A 26,746-nucleotide genomic window follows, 5' to 3' on the forward strand; every position below is an offset into this window, starting at 1 on the left:
TAGAATGCCTGGTAGCATCAGCAAACTTTGGTACTGTTTATGTGTAGAGGATAGGGTGTTGAATAGAAAATCGTCCTCTATGGGTTCAGAGTGCAGCTGCACATTGTGGTATGTGGCTGCTCTAGCAATGACTTGATTATAGGCCGCGGTATCTTCAGGTGGAGATGGCCGTGTGGTATACAGATCAGGGTCATTAGATAGAATTGGGTCAGAATTGTACATATCATGGTCTATATTATAAGGATTATCACCCATATGATCCCCATGTGAGGAGACAGGCGATTGTATGGAAAACTGTGTGGGTGAAGGTGGTGAGAAGTAGGAAGGAAAGGAGAATGCGGAGGAGAAGGCTGATGCACTGTGTTTGGCTTTTCCTTCTTCCATCTTACGACTCGATCCCAAAACAGCTGTGGCAGTCTGTTCGATCGAATGCATTTTGGCCTTCTTCGGCGCCGAACCCGACTGCTAATCAACGAAATGTAATTTTCGGGTCCAACCATGGCCGGCAAGCAGTGGTGGACCCAAGGCCTTCTGTGCTGTCTTTTTAAAATGTTTTTGGTGATGGGAAGGGGCTGGCGTACTAGTGTACTGCGCTGCAGCAATAACTTGGCTATCCCCATCTGAATCACGGTCAGAATCCGAGTCTGAGATGGAAACTGCAGTGAAAGCCTGTGTCTCACCGAAATGTTGCCCATTTGTTCTGTCGACTTTGATGCCATCTCTAGCCGTCACGCTTTTCGATCCCGCAATGTCTTTTTGTATCGGAAGGATCGGCACGCCTCGCAGGTTTCCTCCTTATAATCTGGAGAGAGGCAGATGTTGCACACCGAGTGTCAGTCGGTGTAGGGGAACTTGGCGTGGCACAGAGGGCAGAATCGAAACGGAGTCCACAGAAGGCCCGAGAAGGGTGTGGGCGCCCAAAAGTGCATTTTATCGATCCCAATGCTACAATCAGATCGAGTGTAGTTAAAAAAACGCATTAAAAAATGATACGCACGTTTTATGAAAGATAGAGAAGTTCAGATAGTACCGAACCGAGATCTACCGAAGTGTGAGGGAACATGTCTGTACCAGGCAGCGGAAAGAAAACAATCTAACAAAGGGCTTAATGCACACTGTCACCGAGAGAAGGAGTCACTATATCCCGTGTCTCGAAAAATCTTCTTTGAAGAAAAACAACTTGTAACACTCCGAGCCCAACACTAGATGGCAAACTTATGTGTATCTGCAGCTACACATGCCATCGAACAAATTTATATGTAAATACATAGCAAGGGAATATATGTGCAAGGAATATAGTAATGGGTATAATAATATGAGAAGAAAAGTTGTATTGTATAAACACAGACTTTCAAGATTTGTAATGTTTTATGTTAATTAATAAGTGTAGTTTTAGAAATGTGAGAAATAGATTGAGGTCCCACTATGGCATCATGAAATGTTCTGGGGGGAATGTAAGCCCTGAGACCTTTAAGGAACCTACATATGACAGGAGATTTGAAAAGAGATGGCTGTGCTGGCAACAGCAGAAAAGCCAAAACAGCAGAAAATATTACTTTTTAAAGTGTCCAAAGCAGACCTCTTTTGGGCTGAGGTAAGAATGAACAAAAGAACCTGGGAAAGGAGTGCAGAGAGAATCGACATGGTTAACTGTACACCATGCCACACACTTGCTCCAGCAGCAGGCATATACCGTCTTGGTGGAGGGTCGCCTGGCTGCCAATATAACAGATTGAGAAACGAAAACAGATGTCACGAAGGACGGAATCGTAGTCCCGTGGACGATATTAAAGAAAAAATTGTAATAATGGAAACTAGCACAAGGAGAGGTTTTTGTTTGACCCGAATAAGGAAAATAATGAAAATAACAAAAAGAAACGAGGAACTGACCCATGTTTGAAAATTAGGTGAAAACAATAGATCACCCAGATCAACAAAAACAAGAACTGGAATGTTTTTCGCAGTGAGTGATATAAACAGTGATATTGGGAGGATATCATATTGTCCTGAGGAAGGTGGTCACAAACATAGGATATACCACTGAAACGCATCAATGCCTGTCAAATTACTGAACCCACTGGAACCACCCCATAAAGATTTGGAAAAACAATTTGGGGGAGAGGATATACCAAACTGTGGACAGAATAAAAGACCAGGGAATGGTCCTTGTTGAGTCTCCCATGTGGGTGTTTTATTAATTTCCTTTTTTGTGAATTTTATAGGATTCTATCCATGTGGCTTTTATAGGTTTCTACAATATATATTTATGTGTTCTATATTTGTGGTTTTTATGGGATTATTAAAACAGATTTTTAAATTCAATTTCCTTTATCAAAATTGAGTATTTGTGATGTATGTATGTGGATTGTTAGGTGAATAACGGACGTATGGTGTATTGTCCTCAAGGGAATTTTTCTTATTGCCAGTATACCACTACTGACTTCAGGTGGAAGGTCAAAAACTGTCAACTGTTGCCACTCAATCTCCACATATGAAGGCGATGAGTTTTCAGGTTTGGGTCAGGAGCTCTGCTCTGCTGCTGCGACAGAAGATCCTCCTGAAGAGACTGCCCAATTGGGGGACCAGTACTGATGCTCAACAGCTCGGGATACCAGACTCTCCAGGCCCAATCTTGAGTCAGAAGAATGACGTGGCCGGTCGTTCCTGATCTTCTTGTAAAAGCTGAACAGGAGTATTACTGGTGGAAAGGCGTACACGCGGCGAAGTGAAAAGAATCTTCGAGTGAGAGCCATCTTGGAAAAACTACATGCACAACTGTTGACATTGCGCATTCTTGGTGGAGGCAAACAAATCTAACCAAGGATCTCCCCACTCTCGGAAGAGACATCTGGATGGAAAGGCCATTTGTTACCTGCTAGACATCATCTGCAGAGTCACTTGCGCAGTGGGTGCAGAAATGGTCTGCCCAGGGACATTTTTGTTTCTCATTTCAGCATGTGAGACTGTGCTCAAATCTGGGCTCCACCAATTACAGATCTTCTCATTGGCCTGTTGCTTGAGACTAGTGCCTGGAAGGACACTGCTGAAGTGGGGGGACATCATCCTTAACAGTTCCCTTACCATTTTCACAATGTGAGGACATGACGTCTGAAAAAAATGTGAGCAACCTTTGGAAGCCATCACCCTTTTTTAGTTGGTATACACTTTCCCTGTGACAGAACTTAACATTGCCCCAAGAAGGGCTGGATCTGCTAAAGGCAGAGATATTACTTTTTGGCTTTGACTGCAAGGCCTAACTTGTGCAGAAGTGATACAGCCATCTGAGTGTGTAAGGTACTGGTGACGGCTTCTCTTCTTTATCAATCATCAACATATGGAAACATGAATGGTGCTGTGGCGCAAATTTGATGCGGTCACTGCTAGACACACGTAAAAAGCCTTGTGGTCACTATAACGCAGAAAGGTAGCACTTTTAAATGGTAGTGTTGTCCACTTACCACAAACCTGCACTAGCGATAGCACGCTTGATGAATGGAGAATGTAAAAGTATGCATACTTGAGATCAGAGGCCACCATGTGCTCTCTTTTGCAGAGAAGAGGAATTATGTCATGTAGAGTTGTCATTCTGAAATACGCCAATGGGATGTTGCAGTTTAATGGCCTGAGGCATAGAATAAGATGGAGGGTTTCTTCCTTCTTTGGAATGAAGAAGTAGTACAGGAAGTATGCTCCTTGGTCTGACTGATGTGTGGGCAATGGTTCGATGGCCCTTTTGCTGAGAAGTACTTGTACTTCCTTTTGCAGAGTTCTATGTTCCTGACTGATCGCTTGAAGTGGTGGTATGATTGATGTTGTGGAAGTCCAAGAAGTACCATGGAAAAGACCACTTGAGAGAGGTTATTTCTTGCCCCAACCCCACTACTGGGAAGAAAAACACGATTCTCACCCAGATAGATGTGTGATGGCGGAGTGGGGGGATGAATGGTAGTAAATCACTACTTTGTGGTGGAGGCACACTTTGCAGAGCCACCTCTACCTCTTTCACAATCTTAACCATGAATGGTCCATGGGAAAGGCCTTTTGGGACTGCCCCATTGTAAAGAAATGGTTCCCTGTTGCAGTTACCCCCCACTTTTTTGCCTGATACTGATGCTGACTTGACTGAGAAGTGTGCTGGGACCCTGCTAACCAGGCCCCAGCACCAGTGTTCTTTCACCTAAAATGTACCATTGTCTCCACAATTGGCACAACCTTGGCACCCGGGTAAGTCCCTTGTAACTGGTACCCCTGGTACCAAGGGCCCTGATGCCAGGGAAGGTCTCTAAGGGCTGCAGCATGTCTTATGCCACCCTAGGGACCCCTCACTCAGCACAGACACACTGCTTGCCAGCTTGTGTGTGCTGGTGGGGAGAAAATGACTAAGTCGACATGGCACTCCCCTCAGGGTGCCATGCCAACCTCACACTGCCTGTGGCATAGGTAAGTCACCCCTCTAGCAGGCCTTACAGCCCTAAGGTAGGGTGCACTATACCACAGGTGAGGGCATAGGTGCATGAGCACTATGCTCCTACAGTGTCTAAGCAAAACCTTAGACATTGTAAGTGCAGGGTAGCCATAAGAATATATGGTCTGGGAGTCTGTCAAAAACAAACTCCACAGCTCCATAATGGCTACACTGAATACTGGGAAGTTTAGTATCAAACTTCTCAGAATAATAAACCCACACTGATGCCAGTGTTGGATTTATTAAAAAATGCACACAGAGGGCATCTTAGAGATGCCCCCTGTATTTTACCCAATTGTTCAGTGCAGGACTGACTGGTCTGTGCCAGCCTGCTGCTGAGAGACGAGTTTCTGACCCCATGCGGTGAGAGCCTTTGTGCTCTCTGAGGACAGAAACAAAGCCTGCTCTGGGTGGAGGTGCTTCACACCTCCCCCCTGCAGGAACTGTAACACCTAGCAGTGAGCTTCAAAGGCTCAAGCTTCGTGTTACAATGCCCCAGGGCACTCCAGCTAGTGGAGATGCCCACCCCCTGGACCCAGCCCCCACTTTTGGCGGCAAGTCCAGGAGAGATAATGAGAAAAACAAGGAGTAGTCACTGGCCAGTCAGGACAGCCCCTAAGGTGCCCTGAGCTGAAGTGACTCTGACTTTTAGAAATCCTCCATCTTGCAGACGGAGGATTCCCCCAATAGGGATAGGAATGTGACCCCCTCCCCTTGGGAGGAGGCACAAAGAGGGTGTACCCACCCTCAGGGCTAGTAGCCATTGGCTACTAACCCCCCCCGACCTAAACACGCCCTTAAATTTAGTATTTAAGGGCTCCCCTGAACCTAAGAATTTAGATTCCTGCAACTTAAAGAAGAAGAGGACTGCTGAGCTGAAAAACCCTGCAGAGAAGAAGAAGACACCAACTGCTTTGGCCCCAGCCCTACCGGCCTGTCTCCCTCCTTCAGAAGCAAACTGCTCCAGCAACGCTTTTCCCCGGGACCAGCGACCACTGAATCTTCAGAGGACTGCCCTGCTTCCAAAAGACCAAGAAACTCCCGAGAACAGCGGCCCTGTTCAACAAAGACTGCAACTTTGTATCCAGAGGAGCAGATTTAAAGACCCCTGCAATCCCCGCAAGAAGCGTGAGACTTGCAACACTGCACCCGGCGACCCCGACTCGACTGGTGAAGAAACAACACCTCAGGGAGGACCCTCCGGCGACTCAGACTGTGAGTAACCAAAGTTGCTCCCCCTGACGACGCCTGCAGAGGGAATCCCGAGGCTCCCCCTGACCGCGACTGCCTGACTCTGAAATCCCGACACCTGGAAAAGACCCTGCACCCGCAGCCCCCAGGACCTGAAGGATCGGAACTCCAGTGCAGGAGTGACCCCCAGGAGGCCCTCTCCCTTGCCCAGGTGGTGGCTACCCCGAGGAGCCCCCCCCCCCTTGCCTGCCTGCACCGCTGAAGAGACCCCTTGGTCTCTCATTGAAATCTACTGGAAACCCGACGCTTGTTTGCACACTGCACCCGGCCGCCCCGCGCTGCTGAGGGTGTACTTTTTGTGTGGACTTGTGTCCCCCCCGGTGCCCTACAAAACCCCCCTGGTCTGCCCTCCGAAGACGCGGGTACTTACCTGCTGGCAGACTGGAACCGGGGCACCCCCTTTTCCATTGAAGCCTATGTGTTTTAGGCACCACTTTGAACTCTGCACCTGACCGGCCCTGAGCTGCTGGTGTGGTGACTTTGGGGTTGCTCTGAACCCCCAACGTGGGCCACTTTGGACCCCAAACTGAACCCCGTAGGTGGTTAACTTACCTGCAAAAACTAACATTACTTTACCTCCCCCTCAAAATTGCACTGTGTCCACTTTTGAAATAGCTATATGTGTTTTATGTAAAAAGTATATATGCTATTGTGATTATTCAAAGTTCCTAAAGTACTTACCTGCAATACCTTTCAAATGAGATATTACATGTAGAATTTGAACCTGTGGTTCTTAAAATAAACAAAGAAAATATATTTTTCTATAACAAAACCTATTGGCCTGGAATTGTCTCTGAGTGTGTGTTCCTCATTTATTGCCTGTGTGTATGTACAGCAAATGCTTAACACTACTCCTTGGATAAGCCTACTGCTCGACCACACTACCACAAAATAGAGCATTAGTATTATCTCTTTTGCCACTATCTTACCTGTAAGGGGAACCCTTGGACTCTGTGCATACTATTCCTTACTTTGAAATAGTGTATACAGAGCCAACTTCCTACACCCATTTTGAAAGGACTGATGCTACTGGTAGCCTGAACACTGTGGTGTATGGCAGGTTTCAAAATACCACTTTTCTGCCATTGCAATAACCCATACATTTCAGGCTGTGTCTGGAGTGCCCGCCATTGGTCTTTGCACTGTCTGTATCCTCCTTTATTTTTTCATACATAGTTTCCACCTGAAGGCATGAAGAGGTGGGAAACAGGAAGGAAGTTTATAATACCATTTACTGGAGGAACTCTTGATACCTAGATTGATAAAGCTGTAGTATACAACATAGAAACAGAACCTCTGTCAGTATCTGCACACGGTGTGTTATCTTTGTTGTGGAGTAATAGATCTTCTAGGCAAACATTGCTCGTGATCAGTCTCTTGACTCAATGCATTGTCCTTTTTTAGAGAGTGTTCTGTCCTAACCTCAGCACCAACTCTTGGTATCCTACTTTGAGGTATTATTGAGCTTCTATGAGAAGGCATCTTGGGATGGGGATTTGACACTTCGATGGCTGATAGAAACCGGGAGAGTATCTTCTGGCAGTTCATCTACAGGAGCCATTGTATGAATTGTGACTTGGCCATAAGACGTGACAGAAGGGATCATTCTCCTTGGGAGATAGATGTTATTCAAAAACACAGACTCAGTTGCTCTAGCACATTTTCTTGATTTCAAATGGTGCAAAGTATGTGTGGATACTGACTGATTATACAATGTCTAGTATCTTAATAGCCAAAATGTTAATTGATGTTGACTAGGTCTTCTGCACCATCTTGGTCTCTGAAAGACAAGCAGGAAGACCTCGTGATGGCGAGACTCTTGATGCTTAACAATAATAGTGCCATCCCTTTTCACCCAAACTCTCCATTCCGAAAGGAATTATTTCCTTTGACATACCTCTGTAGAGGGCCAGTGGCTCACAGTTGACTAAGCAAATTCACCTATCTTCACATTTCAGATCTCTTCAGATCTCTTATATCCTGGAGCCTTCATAGAGCTTCTGACATCCCACATAGTCTGGTGCCATCTTTGTCCTTGAGGGTTCTCATGGACATTTGCTGCCAAAAGTCAACTTCCTCCACAGTGTGTGACTTTTGGAAGGAAGAGACCACACTTGGGGCATGAGGATCCCTCTCTGCTTTTTGTCTCTCAAGAGGGGCGCTTCACAAAAAGTAAAGGGAGTGTAACTGGCAAAAACAACAGAAGAGATAAGCACACTCAAAAAGCCACTTTTTCAAGACAGAGTATATGTGCTCTTCTCCTCTATGACCAAGAATGATTAAACCGTTTAATTAACATAAAGGGGTTGTTAGGACGGACTGCCACACGGAGACTGGAAGTGAAGAAGGGAGGGGGAGACGGACCTCTAGATTGTGAAGGAAAGGGAAGAGGGAGGCCAAAATGAAGGAATTATTGCAGATCAGATGTTAATTTTCATCTGATAAAGTATATAACCACAGCACTAGAAGACATAGATAGGTCTAAGGCAACAGGTACCTGCGGTTGGAATTTGTGAAAGGAAGAGGGAGAGAATTGTGTTCTACAATGTTTATTTTGGGTGTACTCAACCACATGTTTTATGAAGCATACTATCACTTGGCTATTAAGGTGGAAGTCAGTCGTCAGGTAATGCAAACAAAATTAACACAATAAATTATGTTAAAAAAAATAAGGGCGATATTGATGACTGTGGTGCATTAGTCTATGAAAATCAGTCTGTAAGTATCTCATGAATAGAATTGCTGCTGAGCAGATGAAGGTCTGAGGCCTACTTCTGAATTTAAAATACCAGAGAGCACACATGACATGGGTGCACTTGATGTTCAATGGGAAAGTTAAGGACGACTTAAAAAAAATATTTATAACTCCACCCCATCTGTGCTCGCCCCCACTTCAGCTGAAATATTGATCAGTCTCTCCACCTTTCCTCTTTTCAGAGCTGGATTTTTCTGATGCCTGTTTCAAGTTGTACAAGCTTTGAAGATTATGAAGGGACCATTGGGTTCCTAGGCATGCCCAGGACATACACTCTGAAGTCTTGGGTCGTATCCACACTATATCAAGTTAAACAGATGGCTATATAAATAAGATAAATAGTTATTCATGGTAATTGAGCCTTAGACCAAATGTTCCTTTTGTGCATAAAAAATTGTTTCATACTTTGCATGTCTGTAAGCAATTTGATTGAGAAAATATGAAGTACTCTGCATAACACTCACCTTAGGCAGAGAGGAATAAGTGTTCCTGATTCTTGGTTAAATTTCAGATGCACACTTTCAAGCTGCCTTGTGCGTATCAACTCATGAGGAATAATGGCTGTGGAGCTCTCACTTTCTAAACTGTCTTTACGACTTCTAAAACAAACCAGCATAAAATGATAAATCAATTACTAAGAATCGAATTAAGAAATAATTTCAGTTCAAAAGGTTTTCATTATCAAGGCACAAATCATACATGATCATCAAGAAATAAGCTCTGGGAGGTCATGGAATTGAAGTATCCCTCTTCTTAACAATGTATTTTGATTACATGCATACTATTTGTGTCAAGCCATACTAAAGAACAGCTTTCCAGTCAAGCTGATCAAGTTCATGTATTTTTAAATGTTGGGAAATCATCTCCTGTGACAGTGGTAAACTACAGACAGGGATTCTGAAAACATATGAGCACAACATGGCAGTATTTAAGCTATATCTGCATTGTTGCTCCCATATGGACCTCTGGATGCACTTTTTTTTTCTTTAAGTATTTGGCCCCTACTGTACGATTATGTCTCAGTTACAAAGGTTTTAGCTACCTGTTGGCCAGACCAATGTTTACAATATATACAGAAATGGGTTGGGATCAGCAGCTTGCTAATGTTTAGAGAGATTATCTGCCTATCTCACTTCCCTGCTCATCATCTGATGGCTTTCCTTTCTATTCTCAAGCCTGTCTTGCCCGGGAGCATTTTTCTGATTGGTTGACTTGCTGTCCTCCACTACTGATGTTGCTTGCATTAAGCAAACTACTCACCTGCTACTTTTCCAAATCAAAATTCCTCACTCTTCACCAGCAGCTTTTATGTTGCTTCAGCCCTTGCCCCTTCTTTTAATATACATATATTTTTTTTTTAAACTGCTCCTCCTTTGGGCTCCCACAGCCCCACACTCCACCATTATTCCTTCCCCCATCCCAGTCTTGCCTGTTTTTTTTTGGTCATTTATTTAATTCATTCATTCATTTTGAGGGCCTGGCAACTGCAGTGTGCTGCCAGGCTACTGCTTCTCAAAATGTGACTGTATACATAAGGGTAACTTGAAAAGAAAAAAGAAAACAACAAAATAATGATGCACAGATGTGCCATGAATCATGCCTGCGACGCATCCATGCACATGTCATGGAACATGCATGTATTGCAGTGCAGCCATCATGCCTCACTGCTGCCATTTTCGATTGGGTTTCCTCTAGGAGACTGCCAGACATACATGGGTATGAACTTTGATGCATGTGCCAGCAAGGTATTTATTAACACAAGGTAATACTATTTCCCACAACACTACTATGGTACTGTAAACTGTCTGCCAGAGGATTTGTGATGGAGGGAGTTGGTCTACTTGTACAGTATCTGGCAGCAATGCTAACCTTAAGGATGCACAGATTCTACACAACCAGGCGTCTGTGAACCAAGCTATGACTTGAGGTTAGTGAGATTCTGCAGGTCAAGCACATAACAAAAAACCTAAAAATAAAGTTGTGCAGATTCTACAGGCCAAAACCTATGACCGTTACCATCTAGATAGCAGAGCTCTTCCATCTGGAATATCTTGTAGGCGATAGATCTCTTCCCCTTATTAATTAGGCATTACAAGCTCAGGCCTCTAAAACAAATACTTCATGCACCTGACAGCAAGCACTGTAGTAGGTTAAATCCCCAGGCTTTGGACAACAAACCTGTCCCTGGTGTACAGCGATCTTACAAGCTAGATCTTACAGGCTCAAGTCTCAGACAGAAAAACTATTGCTCAAACTATGCTGAAGCTACAGAAAGCAAAGGTATTCTGCACATTACACAAACTGTATAAGCTCGGGTGTCTGAGAGTAGAAAAATAAATCAGGTTACAGAGATATTTCAGCTTGAGGCTTCTGACGGCAAATGTATTCCACAGGTTACGCATATATTGGAGCCCCAGACATAGGAATAAACAGGTGGCACTCAATAATCAGTTAAAAATATACATCATGTGGGCACTGATGTTCAAGCATCCCTTATGCAGGTTGAGATTTGCACAGAAACATTTTTCAAATGCATCCTTTCTTTTTTAGCCTGAAAGATCTAAAGTATACTGAGGAACTGTGTTCACAATTGATAAAATTCAGAACACTATAAATCAACTAAGAAAATGCTAATGTTTTTGTCTCAAGTCAAACACCACTGTAAATGTCAAGCTTTGTACGACAGCCGGAATGTTTTACAATGCACCTAACTGGCCGGCTTAATCCAGGGCATACATGAAAAAGAAACATAAATCAGTGCCCAATACATTGCAGAACTTCTTGGTCCAAAAACATTCGGCACTGGGGCATGTTGGGTAATGTTGTTAGTTTTACTGAAAAAGATTATAAATTAACCTGACATACTGCAGAGCAAGATTTAATCTCACTCATACCAGACAGATTGAAGCTAGATTCCGTTCACATACACACATGTAACAAGCTCAGTACATGCAGAAACAGAAGATAGATCACTTCAAGGAGAGGCTCCTTGAATCCTTGAAAGGCTGTGGGGAGGGGGGTGGAGAGTGGCAGGGGGTTGGGGTCACAGCCACATCGGCCCATCCCTTAAAATGTCTAAGCTTGAGACAATAGACTACCAGAAATCTACAGTCCTTGAAGTACGATTCCTGTTGTGCAGACAAACCTTTACAGATGCAGAAACAACAAGGCCAGGAACACAATTTATGTTCTAAAAGGTGAAAATAAAATTAGTTTTCAGTGCGCTCAGTGTCTATAAAGACAATGGCCCTACCTGTATGAAATGAAATGGACAAGAGAGTATGGACATGCTGCAACCTATTTACCTTCATATTTGTTTAGGCATTGACTACTGACCACTAAATCTACATATTGGCTAAAGACCTTCAGTGTAGAATACCGGTGTTTAGAATAGGATTTGAGTCAACTGCTGCTTATCATTGCTTAGCTTTTTTGTTAATTTCATTTGCTATTATTTTGATGGATTTGCTTTCTCTTACGTTTGTTTTTCAGAGTCTACCTTCTTCAACATCCTTTTAATTGGATTACTTGTATCCTTCCATTGCTAACATTCAAGGAACTACTTTTTAGGGCTTGTCTGCAAAAGTGCATGCGCTGTATGCTCTGTCTCTTACAAGACATTGTACAAAGTGGTTGGGAGCCAGTCCATTGCTTACCATGTATTGGCCTCACAGTCCCTCTTATTTTCCACCTCCTAAGTGGGCACCGCGTACTTGCTCACTTCCTCTACTTTCCGCAGGAGTATGGACCAAGTACAGATTGACTGTCTTTGACTAGTGTCTTTCCAGTATTGGTCGCTCTGGGATTGCGGTACTTTTTTTTTTTTCCTTATTCCCCTGTTGTTGATTGCCCCTATTGTCTGTTTTGCTTTTACCCCCTTCCCACTCCCTGTTGTCGATTATGCTTTTACCCACTTGCTCCACTTGTCAGTCTTGCTTTTACTACTATCACCCCAGTTGACTGTCTTGCTTTCACCCCTACACATCCCCAGTCTTGTTTTTACCTTGTGCCACTCCAAGTCCGTGTTGCTTTTATCCCCTACCATCCTTGTTTTCTGTGTTGTTTTATCGTTGTGCTTATTGCTTTTTCCTCCCATTCTCATCCCCACTGTCCATACTGCAAATTACCCTGCCCGATTAGGACCTTTTTATCTGGTAGGGGAAAATGAAAAGGTTGACGAGCAGGACAGTTATAGGTACATGATCAGAAATTATTTAAAATTCTTTTTGATGGATGAGAACCCAGATATCTGAACCACAAGCGGATCAATATAGTCAATCTGTTATGGTGCCGGCACCTCAGTAGCAGGAATGAGGAGATGGCGCTATGAAAGACATACGCAAATTAAATTGCTCTGCATGAGGAGACATACAGAGTAGAGCAGACAGCGAGTCTTCTGTTGTCTTCTGAGACACTCCGCGAACGAACCGCACATGTATCGATTATGGAGTAGTAGATGCACAAGAGGGATGGCAGGGCATTACACAGAAAGAAAAAAGATCTTCTATTAATTTGTGTCATTCCATTTCGGGAGCATACACAGCAATGCACAGTCAAACCCCTGGAAATGCATTACAAATGCTTCGGACAAATCTAAGCACAGGGGGACTGGTGCACAGCAGGAGGGAGATTTAGAATATTAATAGGAGCATTCAAACTGAGAAAGAACATTGCTGAAAGTTAACCAAAGTCACCTTGGCAACTGGCAGAACATAAAACCCCATTACAAACTGTTTTAATGCACTGAGAAGAAGGAAATCATCAAATATTCCAAGGGAAAAACTACAAGTGACAACTGCCCACATTCACACCTCCTACTAACCATCAATCACTTCAAACACACTTTAATCTTCGGCGGTTTGTCAAAAAAGTGTTTGATTTGCAGTCCACAGACCCAGAAATCTCCTTGTCTGCTGCCTAGATTATTTCTAAATTCAAACACTGCTTTTTCAAAACCGCTTTTCGGTCCATGGAAGTCTGCTTTTCATGGACACCAAGGCGGAAGCATTAATTATTTGCGTAGGAGAGAATAATGTATTCATAATGGAACAGTACACAAGTTCTAGCAATGTCGTATATGGTTCTCCGCTGAATAAATAACTCGGAAAAAGAAGGAAATGTGATCTGTCCTGAAAATGACCCTTTAAAAGCAAAGGGAGAAAACAAATGCTGGATGCATGGGTCTGAAAACGCTTTGCCAGGCATATTAAATTTCCATTAAAAAAATTAATTTCCAAAACCTAAAGGACTGGCCAAAGTCTGTTCTTAATTCAACAGCAGTCACTTGAGCCCCACCCCTTTAGCTCACTACAATAGAATGGCCTAACCTTACTAAAAACCTGCTGTCTTCACCCAATAATTTCCATATCAAATGTTAGTTTCCCTTTTCAGTACTGTCGGGGTGGGAGGGCCTCACAGTCTCCAACCCTACAAGGACTTCTGTATTTTAAACAATTTGCTATGGTGTGGGAATACCTTCCAGCCCACCATTCAAAGATAAATTAGCCCTCATATTTCCAAAACTACACCATATTTCTGATTCAGAAGCAGGAAGAAAGACGGTAAAAAAATTTATTGTGTGCAGCCATTTTCCAGTCATTTAATTTCTAGTTATCTTCAAAAACTATTCGAGACTATTCCATTATTTAAAGAAAACTGCACCACTACTGTCCACTTAAATTGGGTAATATTCATGATTTTAAACTTTTAAAAATAAATTCAACGTCACTCCAGTAATTCCAAATGTAGAAAGATGGAGAAAAAGAAGGGTTTTTGTAGGAAGTTGGCTCTGTATGTGCTATTTCAAAGTAAGGAATAGCATGCACAGAGTCCAAGGGTTCCCCTTAGAGGTAAAATAGTGGTAAAAAGAGATAATACTAATGCTCTATTTTGTGGTAGTGTGGTCGAGCAGTAGGCTTATCCAAGGAGTAGTGTTAAGCATTTGTTGTACATACACAGACAATAAATGAGGTACACACACTCAGAAACAAATCCAGCCAATAGGTTTTGTTATAGAAAAATATCTTTTCTTAGTTTATTTTAAGAACCACAGGTTCAAATTTAACATGTAATATCTTGTTTGAAAGGTATTGCAGGTAAGTACATTAGGAACTTTGAATCATTTCAATTGCATGTATACTTTTCAAGTTATTCACAAATAGCTATTTCAAAAGTGGACACTTAGTGCAATTTTCACAGTTCCTGGGGGAGGTAAGTTTTTGTTAGTTTTACCAGGTAAGTAAGACACTTACAGGGTTCAGTTCTTGGTCCAAGGTAGCCCACCGTTGGGGGTTCAGAGCAGCCCCAAAGTCACCACACCAGCAGCTCAGGGCCGGTCAGGTGCAGAGTTCAAAGTGGTGCCCAAAACGCATAGGCTAGAATGGAGAGCAGGGGGTGCCCCGGTTCCGGTCTGCTTGCAGGTAAGTACCCGCGTCTTCGGAGGGCAGACCAGGGGGGTTTTGTAGGGCACCGGGGGACACACAAGCCCACACAGAAATTTCACCCTCAGCAGCGCGGGGGCGGCCGGGTGCAGTGTAGAAACAAGCGTCGGGTTTTCAATGTTAGTCTATGAGAGATCAAGGGATCTCTTCAGCGCTGCAGGCAGGCAAGGGGGGGCTTCCTCTGGGAAACCTCCACTTGGGCAAGGGAGAGGGACTCCTGGGGGTCACTTCTGCAGTGAAAGTCCGGTCCTTCAGGTCCTGGGGGCTGCGGGTGCAGGGTCTTTTCCAGGCGTCGGGACTTAGGTTTCAGAGAGTCGCGGTCAGGGGAAGCCTCGGGATTCCCTCTGCAGGCGGCGCTGTGGGGGCTCAGGGGGGACAGGTTTTGGTACTCACAGTCGTAGAGTAGTCCGGGGGTCCTCCCTGAAGTGTTGGTTCTCCACCAGCCGAGTCGGGGTCGCCGGGTGCAGTGTTGCAAGTCTCACGCTTCTTGCGGGGAGTTGCAGGGTTCTTTAAAGCTGCTTCTTGAAACAAAGTCGCAGTCTTTTTGGAGCAGGTCCGCTGTCCTCGGGAGTTTCTTGTCGTCGTCGAAGCAGGGCAGTCCTCAGAGGATTCAGAGGTCGCTGGTCCCTTTGGAAGGCGTTGCTGGAGCAGAGTTCTTTGGAAGGCAGGAGACAGGCCGGTGAGTTTCTGGAGCCAAGGCAGTTGTTGTCTTCTGGTCTTCCTCTGCAGGGGTTTTCAGCTGGGCAGTCCTTCTTCTTGTAGTTGCAGAAATCTAATTTTCTAGGGTTCAGGGTAGCCCTTAAATACTAAGTTTAAGGGCGTGTTTAGGTCTGGGGGGTTAGTAGCCAATGGCTACTAGCCCTGAGGGTGGGTACACCCTCTTTGTGCCTCCTCCCAAGGGGAGGGGGTCACAATCCTAACCCTATTGGGGGAATCCTCCATCTGCAAGATGGAGGATTTCTAAAAGTTAGAGTCACCTCAGCTCAGGACACCTTAGGGGCTGTCCTGACTGGCCAGTGACTCCTCCTTGTTGCTTTCTTTGTTCCCTCCAGCCTTGCCGCCAAAAGTGGGGGCCGTGGCCGGAGGGGGCGGGCAACTCCACTAAGCTGGAGTGCCCTGCTGGGCTGTGACAAAGGGGTGAGCCTTTGAGGCTCACCACCAGGTGTTACAGCTCCTGCCTGGGGGAGGTGTTAGCATCTCCACCCAGTGCAGGCTTTGTTACTGGCCTCAGAGTGACAAAGGCACTCTCCCCATGGGGCCAGCAACATGTCTCTAGTGTGGCAGGCTGCTGGAACTAGTCAGCCTACACAGACAGTCGGTTAAGTTTCAGGGGGCACCTCTAAGGTGCCCTCTGGGGTGTGTTTTGCAATAAAATGTACACTGGCATCAGTGTGCATTTATTGTGCTGAGAAGTTTGATACCAAACTTCCCAGTTTTCAGTGTAGCCATTATGGTGCTGTGGAGTTCGTGTTTGAAAACTCCCAGACCATATACTCTTATGGCTACCCTGCACTTACAATGTCTAAGGTTTTGTTTAGACACTGTAGGGGTACCATGCCCATGCACTGGTACCCTCACCTATGGTATAGTGCACCCTGCCTTAGGGCTGTAAGGCCTGCTAGAGGGGTGACTGACCTATACTTGCATAGGCAGTGAGAGGCTGGCATGGCACCCTGAGGGGAGTGCCATGTCGACTTACTCGTTTTGTTCTCACTAGCACACACAAGCTGGCAAGCAGTGTGTCTGTGCTGAGTGAGAGGTCTCCAGGGTGGCATAAGACATGCTGCAGCCCTTAGAGACCTTCCTTGGCATCAGGGCCCTTGGTACTAGAAGTACCAGTTACAAGGGACTTATCTGGATGCCAGGGTCTGCCAATTGTGGATACAAAAGTACAGGTTAGGGAAAGAACACTGGTGCTGGGGCCTGGTTAGCAGGCCTCAGCACACTTTCAATTGTAAACATAGCATCAGCAAAGGCAAAAAGTCAGGGGGCAACCATGCCAAGGAGGCATTTCCTTACAGTTTTGCTACCAAAATAAATGCATTCCTATGCATACATGTGGGGTAATAAAAGACAAGGGCAAAGGATTGAAACACCGGTGCCCCAGTGGGACCTTCGGCTGGGGCAGAGTAACCAACTTCGGCGAAGTGGGTGTACAATTAAGAGGCTTCCCAAAAAGTATTATTGCACAGCAAATGAAGTAGGGAAACAGGGGTTTGAAGACATATCACAGATGCACACATTGTACAATTATAGGACACGATTCTTGTGGTATGAGAAAGTTCCCCAACAGTGCCACGACAAAGCAGTGGTTCTGAGTCGTGAGAAGGGGAAAGCATCATCTAAACGTGGTATTTTTAGATTAATAATGTTGTTTTCATGCAAGCCCTTCATGCTGTAATTCACATCTTGTCTGGGTAAATGACAAGTTTGTCCCTATGCAACATGAAGAGTTAAAGAGAGCAAAACAAACAGTGAAGACGTTTAGGTATTTCTGAGCCTACAGGCTGATGGGCTCTCTCAACAACATGATTATTAGGTTTGTAACTAACTGCCTGTAGAATGGATGAACAGAAACGAAAATTAAACAAGCTGCACTCCTGAAGAGGCTTTCCGTTGAAACCAGATTTTCCTGATAAGATTGTATGCAGTAGAAAACTGGAGTTAGACTCAGTAAATGGTTACTGAGAATGTGGAATGATCTGTACTTGCCAAGAAATCATAAACTATTTTACCTGCTTTGCTGGTGTCATAACTTGATACTGACTGAATGTACAGGGATATGTACACCTGCTTTCACACGAAGAGTGTAGATGGACAAGTGCCTGACAGTTGATACAAAAGTACACAAAAGCTGTGCAAACTTTTATAAACTTGAGAACACCTGAGCAAACTTTTATAAACTTGAGAACACTGTGGGCTACAGGACGCTTTACTGTACTACACACAATAAGTATTGGGGTGATGCTCTGCAGTGTAAGGGAGTGGGAAGGCTTCAATGCAGATGTCCAGGGGACCAATTGTGTTGGCAGTAAAACTCAAATACTCAGTTAAATTTATCTGGCACAAAAACTATAGTCACCCAAGAATTAATACATCCTCTAATGTTAAACTTGTGGTTGAACTAAAGTTAAATTCTAGGGTCTAATATTAAACATGTTTAGCAATTTAAAAGGATGAAACACACATACACCCCTACAGATGGGATGCAAACCATAAGGACTCTGCATGGTTTATTGAACAGCACATGTGTAACTCAGGAGGAAATTAATCTCTAATCTTGGAGGAAAGCATGGTTCTGACAAGGGAAAGAAAAGTCAGCTGAAGTAAATGTACTCTTTCATCTAAATATAAGTGTGTCACATTTTAGATCATCCGCCTTCCTGTGTGCCAGAGGAACAACCAATATTACATTGGGTAGCCGCTGTAGAGGGCCGCATTTGCAAGAAAACAAGCACTGAACTCTTTGTTCATTAATAATAGTCCTCCAGTGATGGCAGCGGCATATCATCTGCCTGAAGAACAATTTATGATCTCACTTTGCTGAAACTTGATGCAAGCAGTAGAAACAATTGTGGTGCACTCATTAATCAATCAATTATAAATCAGTCACATATACCCTTCCTAATATGATCTCATATGTAATGATATCATAGATGCAAAAATTATCCCAAATACAGTCCATCAATAGTATCCAGTCCTTTAGAGTTTATTCATGGAAACTCCCAATTCCATTTACACTTTGCTCCGTGGTGTGTAGAAGAACAACTCAATGCGTTTTCCAGTACTACGTTGTTTTCGGTTAGTAGATGTCAAACCGACGATATAATCAAAAGTGAATGCAGCCAACATGTGTTTCATCTTCGGACATTCACCCAAAAGAGTTCTTTAGGACTGAAATTTCATCAAACAGAGCACTTAAAACAAGTACAAGGACTTGTCAATTGTAAAAAATATACCACCATGCCTCCTTAAAGTTTTGCCCATAAAAATAGAAAGAAAATGATGTGTCAGAACATATCCACGAAGTGAAAAAAAGACCCGCATGCCATGCAGAAAAAACAACAGGGATCTAGACACCAGGTTGAGAAAAATGTCTCTACAATAGCTTGAGCAATCATGACCATATTGTGACAAAAAGACCACATGCAACAATAATGTGGAAAAGTTCTAATAGCAAACCACCTTGTCCCCCAAACTCTAACCAGACCATCTAATACCATGTCATTGTGTTGATACAACTTACAACCACAAGTGTAATTAATTGAAAAAACAATAATAATGAACGTAAAACCTTGAATCCAGTGACGAGCTATATGTAAATAATACTTCTCTGACAGAAAACGCAATACCTAAGAATATCCGATCCAAAAGGAATTCAAACTGTAAGCATAAACCAAATACATCATCTCATTGGGTAATCCAGTGAGGTATATGACTTATAAGAATGCATAATCAATCGTCCGGTAACCAAAAAACCCCGACACACACTTACCAGGTCACAAAGAAATGTCTTGATTTTCAACCGCTACTATCAATAACAAGTGGGAGTACCCGAACAAGCTTTGCGCTAACATGACGCAAAGACGGAAGAATTTGAATACAATGACTGATGTCACTAACGGGCTACAACTGGGTCAAATAGAAAAACGCAGAACATGCTAAATTCCACATTTTGCGCGCCCCTGCGCTAACATTACGTAAATACGGAAGTGCCTGACCAATAACTAACACAGATGACGGACTACAAAATGTACGAAGTAAAGACACAAAAAACAACCTATATTCCACAATTCCACGTAACCGACTAGTGCCCAAATATTAGAATTGTGCATAATCCTTATCTGTAACATAACTGACCAGTGCCCAAATACCGGATACATGCATTCTCCTCATCTGTAATAAAATAGAGTGCCTGAGTAAGTTACACAACATTAATAACCGATTGCTGCATGAAATTTTGAAAAAGAAATCACAATTCCGTTGAAACACCCAAGAAAAAAGTAAAGAGAAATATAAGTAGATAAACCCTAAATAAAAAAAGATATTGAATATCTACATAACACCCCAATTTTTTATATTAAGTGTTTCAAATGCAATATGATGAAAATTCATCCCATATTGGTTGAAAATAGAAACATAATGCCAGTCACCATCAACAAACAATTATTTCAAACAAATGGTAAAATATAACATTTGAGTTCATACGAAACAATTACAGCCGATGTAATAATAAAACAATAACTTGATTGAATTGCCACAATACTATTACAAAGGTAAGAGCAATATCACAACAAGTATATATACACAATGTAAATGATGTACATATTATACAACGTCACAACTTTTGTTCTCCCAAGAAATATTCAAGTTCTCTATCCATATTGAGGCCTAATTCAACCGCTTTTAATCTCATTATCCATGTTGCTTCTTTTTTCCGTAAAGTTAATTCCCTATTTCCCCCGCGGGGGTCTCTTAAAACATGTTCAAACCCCAAAAATTAAAAATGCTTATGATTATCCTGCGAATCGCAGGTCATGATGTGAGCCACTAAGGGATATCTAGTATCACCATTCTTTAACGCCCTAACATGCTCACTAATTCTAACTTTGAGCGTGCGAATTGTACTCCCAATGTATATATGAGTACATTTGCATCATACCATATAAATGACAAAGGAAGTATGACAATTGATGGCTGTCTTAATCTTATATACATGGTTCATTGTACCTGGGAACTCATTGATACCATGGGACGCCCAGCGACACACCCGACAACTCCCACATCTGAAAAAAACCATCCTGCGTGTAGAAAGCCAAGTATTAGGGGGGTGTTTGTCGTAAAACTGGGACTGAGAATACTTTTCAGGGACCTACCCCTACGAAATGTAAATGCAGCCCTAGCAGATATAAAACTCCTCAAGATCTCATCTTGATATAAAATATTCCAATGCTTGTTGACAATTTTTCTGAGAGCCAGGAATGTACTAGTGTAATCAGTAACAAATCTGATTATGTCATTTTCTTTCTTGGGTTTACCCTGATTTTTAGATTTCAAAGTCTCATTCCTGGGTATATGTTTAATTCTAAATTGTGCTTTACTGACTGTGCTTTGAATAGTCTCGTGCCTCAAATCTCAAACTTATCTTGTTTGCACAATCAATAAAATCATCTTCTTTGCAACAATTGCGTCTCGCTCTTACCAATTCTCCTTATGGTATCGACTCAATCTGATGTTTCGGATGTGCATTTGCAGCATGTAGAATAGAATTGCATGCCGTAGCTTTCCAAAATAATCTACTATGTATCTTGTTGTCATCAACAAAGTTCTACATCCAGAAATTCAATGATCTTAGGGCTGTAGTGGTAAGTAAATCTGATGTTCATGTGATTAGTGTTTACAAATTCACAAAATTCCACCAATTTCTCCGTACTACCTGTCCAAATCATAAAACAATCATCGATGTATCGTCCCTAATAAAGAATACAAGATTGCCATTCAACTGACTCAGGACCCCAGACCCATTTTTCTTCAAACCACCCCATAAAAAGATTCGCATATGAGGGGGAAAATCTGGAGCCCATCGCTACTCCTCGTTTTTGTCGATACCATCCCCTATTGAAAAGAAAATAGTTGTTGTCAAGGATCAGATCACTCCTCTCAATCAACATTGTAGTATGTTCCCAAAAGCTTGCCGATCTCTTGCTAAGGAAATGCTGTAAAGCTTGTCGTCCTAAATCATGATTAATACATGTATACAAAGAAACCACATCTAATGTGACTAACAACATGTTACTATCTGTAAGGAAATGCCTCCTCGGCATGGTTACCCCCTGACTTTTTGCCTTTGCTGATGCTATGTTTTGAATTGAAAGTGTGCTGAGGCCTGCTAACCAGGCCCCAGCACCAGTGTTCTTTCCCTAACCTGTACTTTTGATTCCACAATTGGCACACCCTGGCATCCAGATAAGTCCCTTGTAACTGGTACCTCTGGTACCAAGGGCCCTGATGCCAGGGAAGGTCTCTAGGGGCTGCAGCATGTATTATGCCACCCTAAGAGACCCCTCACTCAGCACAGACACACTGCTTACCAGCTTGTGTGTGCTAGTGAGAACAAAATGAGTAAGTCGACATGGCACTCCCCTCAGGGTGCCATGCCAGCCTCTCACTGCCTATGCAGTATAGGTAAGACACCCCTCTAGCAGGCCTTACAGCCCTAAGGCAGGGTGCACTATACCATAGGTGAGGGTACCAGTGCATGAGCACTGTGCCCCTACAGTGTCTAAGCAAAACCTTAGACATTGTAAGTGCAGGGTAGCCATAAGAGTATATGGTCTGGGAGTCTGTTTTACACGAACTCCACAGCACCATAATGGCTACACTGAAAACTGGGAAGTTTGGTATCAAACTTCTCAGCACAATAAATGCACACTGATGCCAGTGTACATTTTATTGTAAAATACACCACAGAGGGCACCTTAGAGGTGCCCCCTGAAACTTAACCGACTATCTGTGTACGCTGACTGGTTCCAGCAGCCTGCCACACCAGAGACATGTTGCTGGCCCCATGGGGAGAGTTCCTTTGTCACTCTGAGGCCAGTAACAAAGCCTGCACTGGGTGGAGATGCTAACACCTCCCCCAGGCAGGAGCTGTAACACCTGGCGGTGAGCCTCAAAGGCTCACCCCTTTGTCACAGCCCCGCAGGACACTCCAGCTAGTGGAGTTGCCCGCCCGCTCCGGCCCCGGCCCCCACTTTTGGCAGCAAGGCCGGAGAAAATAATGAGAATAACAAGGAGGAGTCACTGGCCAGTCAGGACAGCCCCTAAGGTGTCCTGAGCTGAGGTGACTAACTTTTAGAAATCCTCCATCTTGCAGATGGAGGATTCCCCCAATAGGATTAGGGATGTGACCCCCTCCCCTTGGGAGGAGGCACAAAGAGGGTGTACCCACCCTCAGGGCTAGTAGCCATTGGCTACTAACCCCCCAGACCTAAACACGCCCTTAAATTTAGTATTTAAGGGCTTCCCTGAACCTAAAGAGTTAGATTCCTGCAACTAAAAGAAGAAGGACTGCCGAGCTGACAAACCCCTGCAGAGGAAGAACAGAAGACACCAACTGCCTTGGCCCCAGACTTACCGGCCTGTCTCCTGCCTTCCAAAGAAACCTGCTCCAGCGACGCTTTCCAAGGGACCAGCGACCTCTGAATCCTCTGAGGACTGCCCTGCTTCGAAAAAGACAAGAAACTCCCGAGGACAGCGGCACTGCTCCAAAAGAACTGCAACTTTGTTACAAGGAGCAGATTTAAAGACCCCTGCAACTCCCCGCAAGAAGCGTGAGACTTGCAACACTGCACCCGGCGACCCCGACTCGACTGGTGGAGAACAACCAACTCAGGGAGGACCCTCCGGCGACTCTACGACTGTGAGTAACCAAAGTTGTCCCCCCTGACCCCCCACAGCGACGCCTGCAGAGGGAATCCCCAGGCTCCCCCTGACCGCGACTGTCTGAACTCCATTTCCCGACGGCTGGAAAAGACCCTGCACCCGCAGCCCCCAGCCCCTAAAGAAACGGAACTTCTGTGCAGGAGTGACCCCCAGGAGGCCCTCTCCCTTGCCCAGGTGGTGGCTACCCCGAGGAGCCCCCCCCTTGCCTGCCTGCATCGCTGAAGAGACCCCTTGGTCTCCCATTGAAACCTGAAGGAAACCCGACGCTTGTTTGCACACTGCACCCGGCCGCCCCCGCGCTGCTGAGGGTGTACTTTCTGTGCTACTTTGTGTCCCCCCCGGTGCCCTACAAAACCCCCCTGGTCTGCCCTCCGAAGACGCGGGTACTTACCTGCTGGCAGACTGGAACCGGGGCACCCCCCTCTCTCCATTATAGCCTATGTGTTTTGGGCACCTCTTTGACCTTCGCACCTGACCGGCCCTGAGCTGCTGGTGTGATAACTTTGGGGTTGCTCGGAACCCCCAACGGTGGGCTACCTTGGACCAAAAACTGAGACCTGTAAGTGCCTTACTTACCTGTTGAAACTAACAATAACTTACCTCCCCCAGTAACTGTGAAAAGTGTCCACTTTTAAAACAGCTTATTGTGTTTTATGTAAAAAGTATACATGCTAAAGTAATGATTCAAAGCTCCTAGAGTACTTACCTGCAATACCTTTCAAAAGAGCTATTACATGCAAAATTTGAACCTGTGGTTCTTAAAATAAACTAAGAAAAGATATTTTTCTATAACAAAACCTATTGGCTGGATTTGTCTCTGAGTGTGTGTACCTCATTTATTGTCTATGTGTATGTACAACAAATGCTTAACACTACTCCTTGGATAAGCCTACTGCTCGACCACACTACCACAAAATAGAGCATTAGTATTATCTCTTTTTACCACTATTTTACCTCTAAGGGGAACCCTTGGACTCTGTGCATGCTATTCCTTACTTTGAAATAGCACATACAGAGCCAACTTCCTACACTATCCCATTCTATATCAGTCAAAAGGCTTAGTATACGTGTAGTATCCTTGATGAAAGTTGGAAGATTATACACAAATGGTTGTAGGAAAAGATCTACATATTCCGAGAGTTTCTCTGTGGGTCCTCATATACCAGATACTATAGGCCTACCTGGTGGAAAAGGTAGTCCCTTGTGGATTTTAGGCAATGTGTATAGACAGGGAAATCATGGGTGGTCCACCCCGAGGTACATGTATTCACCCTTGGACAATAATTCTTGTTGATACCAACTCAATAATCTGCTATTGACCATGTTAATAAGACTGGGAATTGGATTAAAACCCACATGTTCATAACACGAAACATCACTTAATTGCGATAAAATCTTATTAGCATAATCCAATTTATTCATAATGACCACATTCCCACCTTTGTCAGCCTGTCTAATAATGATGTCTTTCTCTTCTTGAAGTGTTTTTAGCGCCTGACGTTCTTCAATACTTAAATTGTGAATGAAATTACGGCATCTGTTCTTGGATACATATATATCAAAGTCTTTACAAACCATATCAAATAACATGTCTAGATTGTTATTATTGATTGACTTTGGTGTCCAATGAGATTTCTTCCTTAAACCACTACTAATGCTTATTTTAGATGTAATATCTAAGTCCTCTAAGATTTGTGACAGAGTGAAAACTTTCATAATCATCTGCTGTGCCTTATTACGCCATCTAGTGGCTGGGTCCCTAGCTTGCAGTCCTGTTTCTCTTTCAGATTTTTGTTTGTTTAGGGGGAGGGGGAGGGGTAAATGGCAGCTCCATTTGGTGCCTACTGTAACATCTCCGACCTCCCACCTTTGTTTTCTTCTCCTCTTCATCTGCTGGTGGAGGTGTGCAGTTCGCTTGTGAATCCAGAAATTCCTTCAAGCAGCATAACTACACCTACAGGTAAGAAACTATATATTTCACAGCATTAATCTTTTCTGGATTCACATGCTGTGCGTTGACTATGTAGCAGTTTCTAACTTTGCAGTGGTTGGGTTGAAGATGGACACTGACTTGTAAACAAATGCTGTAAAACCCTTTGTCCTACTTGAGCTTCCTTATTCATCTGAATGTCAAAGCAGTAATGTTTTGTGATCGTGTGTACTGGTGACCATGTTGCTGCCATGCAAATGTCTTGCAAATGTGTATTTGCCAGAAAGGCAATTGCTGCTCCTTTCATTCGTGTCAAATGTACCTTTGGTACCACAGTTAAAATTTACCCTGCATAAGTGTGACACAAATGAATTGTGCGTGCAATCCATCTTGCAATTGTGTTTTCGGTTACTGGTCTTTCTAAGAAACTATCCGCAAATGATACAAATAGTTATGTCTTTCTGTTAGTTTTTGTCCTTTCTATGTAGTACATTATGGCCGGTCTTTTGTCTAATGTATGTAAAACTCTTTCGGCTCTTTTGGTTCTTCTTGGAGTCTGTATAGTTTCTCACATACTCTGCATAGATAGCCACCAAGAAAGCTGTCTTTAAGGTTAGCATCTATAAATGAGCTTTGTGCAAAGGTTTAAAAGGTTTTCATTAGTTTCGCTCCCTGTGGGGGCTGGTACCCTTCTTGGTGGTGCCAATCTCTTTGCTCCCTCCAAAAACCTTTTAATTACTGGTGATGTGAACAAACTTCTCCCAGTATGTCCTCTGGTTCACACCACGATCAGTGCCAGGTGGACTTTTAGGGAGGCATAAATCAGTCCTTCTACAAGTTAAGTTTAATATTGAAATACTGTTTTTTCCTTTGTATTTTTATCCTTTAAGCCCTTATACACCACAGTGAGTATCTTTCGATTTGGCTACGTAACTTTTTCTTGTAGTTGGCCTTCTTGAGTCCATTAGAACTGTCATCGGTTTCCAGCAGTTTCAAATGACCAAATTCTAAGTCTTCAGGAGCCGTGCTGTTAGACTCACAGTTTCTGGTTCTGAGTGAATTACTCTTCCCTTTACCAGTGACAACAGATTCTGTAGTTTTGGTAATGTTTGATACTTTCCTTATATTAGTTTTACTAGTTCTGAGAACCATGTCTGTCTTGCCCACTGTGGGACAATCAAGGTTATGGCCAAGTGGCTCCTTCAGCGTACGCAAATGTCCCTGACCAATTTATCAACAGTGCATTCCCTGGGGGCAAATAGTGTAGCTGTCTGGAGGCGAAGGTTTGGCATTTTGCGTTCTGTTGCGTTGAAAACACATCTATTGTTGGTGTTCCCCCATTTCTGAAACATTCTTTCTACAATCTTCTAAGTCAGTTCCCATTCGTGGTAGCATGAGGCTTGTTTGCTCAGTCTGTCTGCCTCGACACTGTCCTTCCCCAGAAGATGTATGGCCTGTAT

General features: G+C 43.7%; 1 protein-coding gene across 3 annotated transcripts in view; it reads right to left on the bottom strand.

Annotated features, from left to right (window-relative positions):
* Positions 1–26,746, bottom strand: part of SUFU (SUFU negative regulator of hedgehog signaling) — a 401,082-nt gene that overhangs the window by 139,685 nt on the left and 234,651 nt on the right. For all 3 annotated transcript variants that reach the window (XM_069239511.1, XM_069239512.1, XM_069239513.1), the window contains exon 9: positions 8,936–9,070. In XM_069239511.1, coding sequence (XP_069095612.1) covers positions 8,936–9,070 — 135 coding nt within the window. The remainder of the gene's footprint in view (positions 1–8,935; positions 9,071–26,746) is intronic.

Source organism: Pleurodeles waltl, chromosome 6 (assembly GCF_031143425.1).
Source record: "Pleurodeles waltl isolate 20211129_DDA chromosome 6, aPleWal1.hap1.20221129, whole genome shotgun sequence".
Classification (NCBI taxonomy): domain Eukaryota; kingdom Metazoa; phylum Chordata; class Amphibia; order Caudata; family Salamandridae; genus Pleurodeles; species Pleurodeles waltl.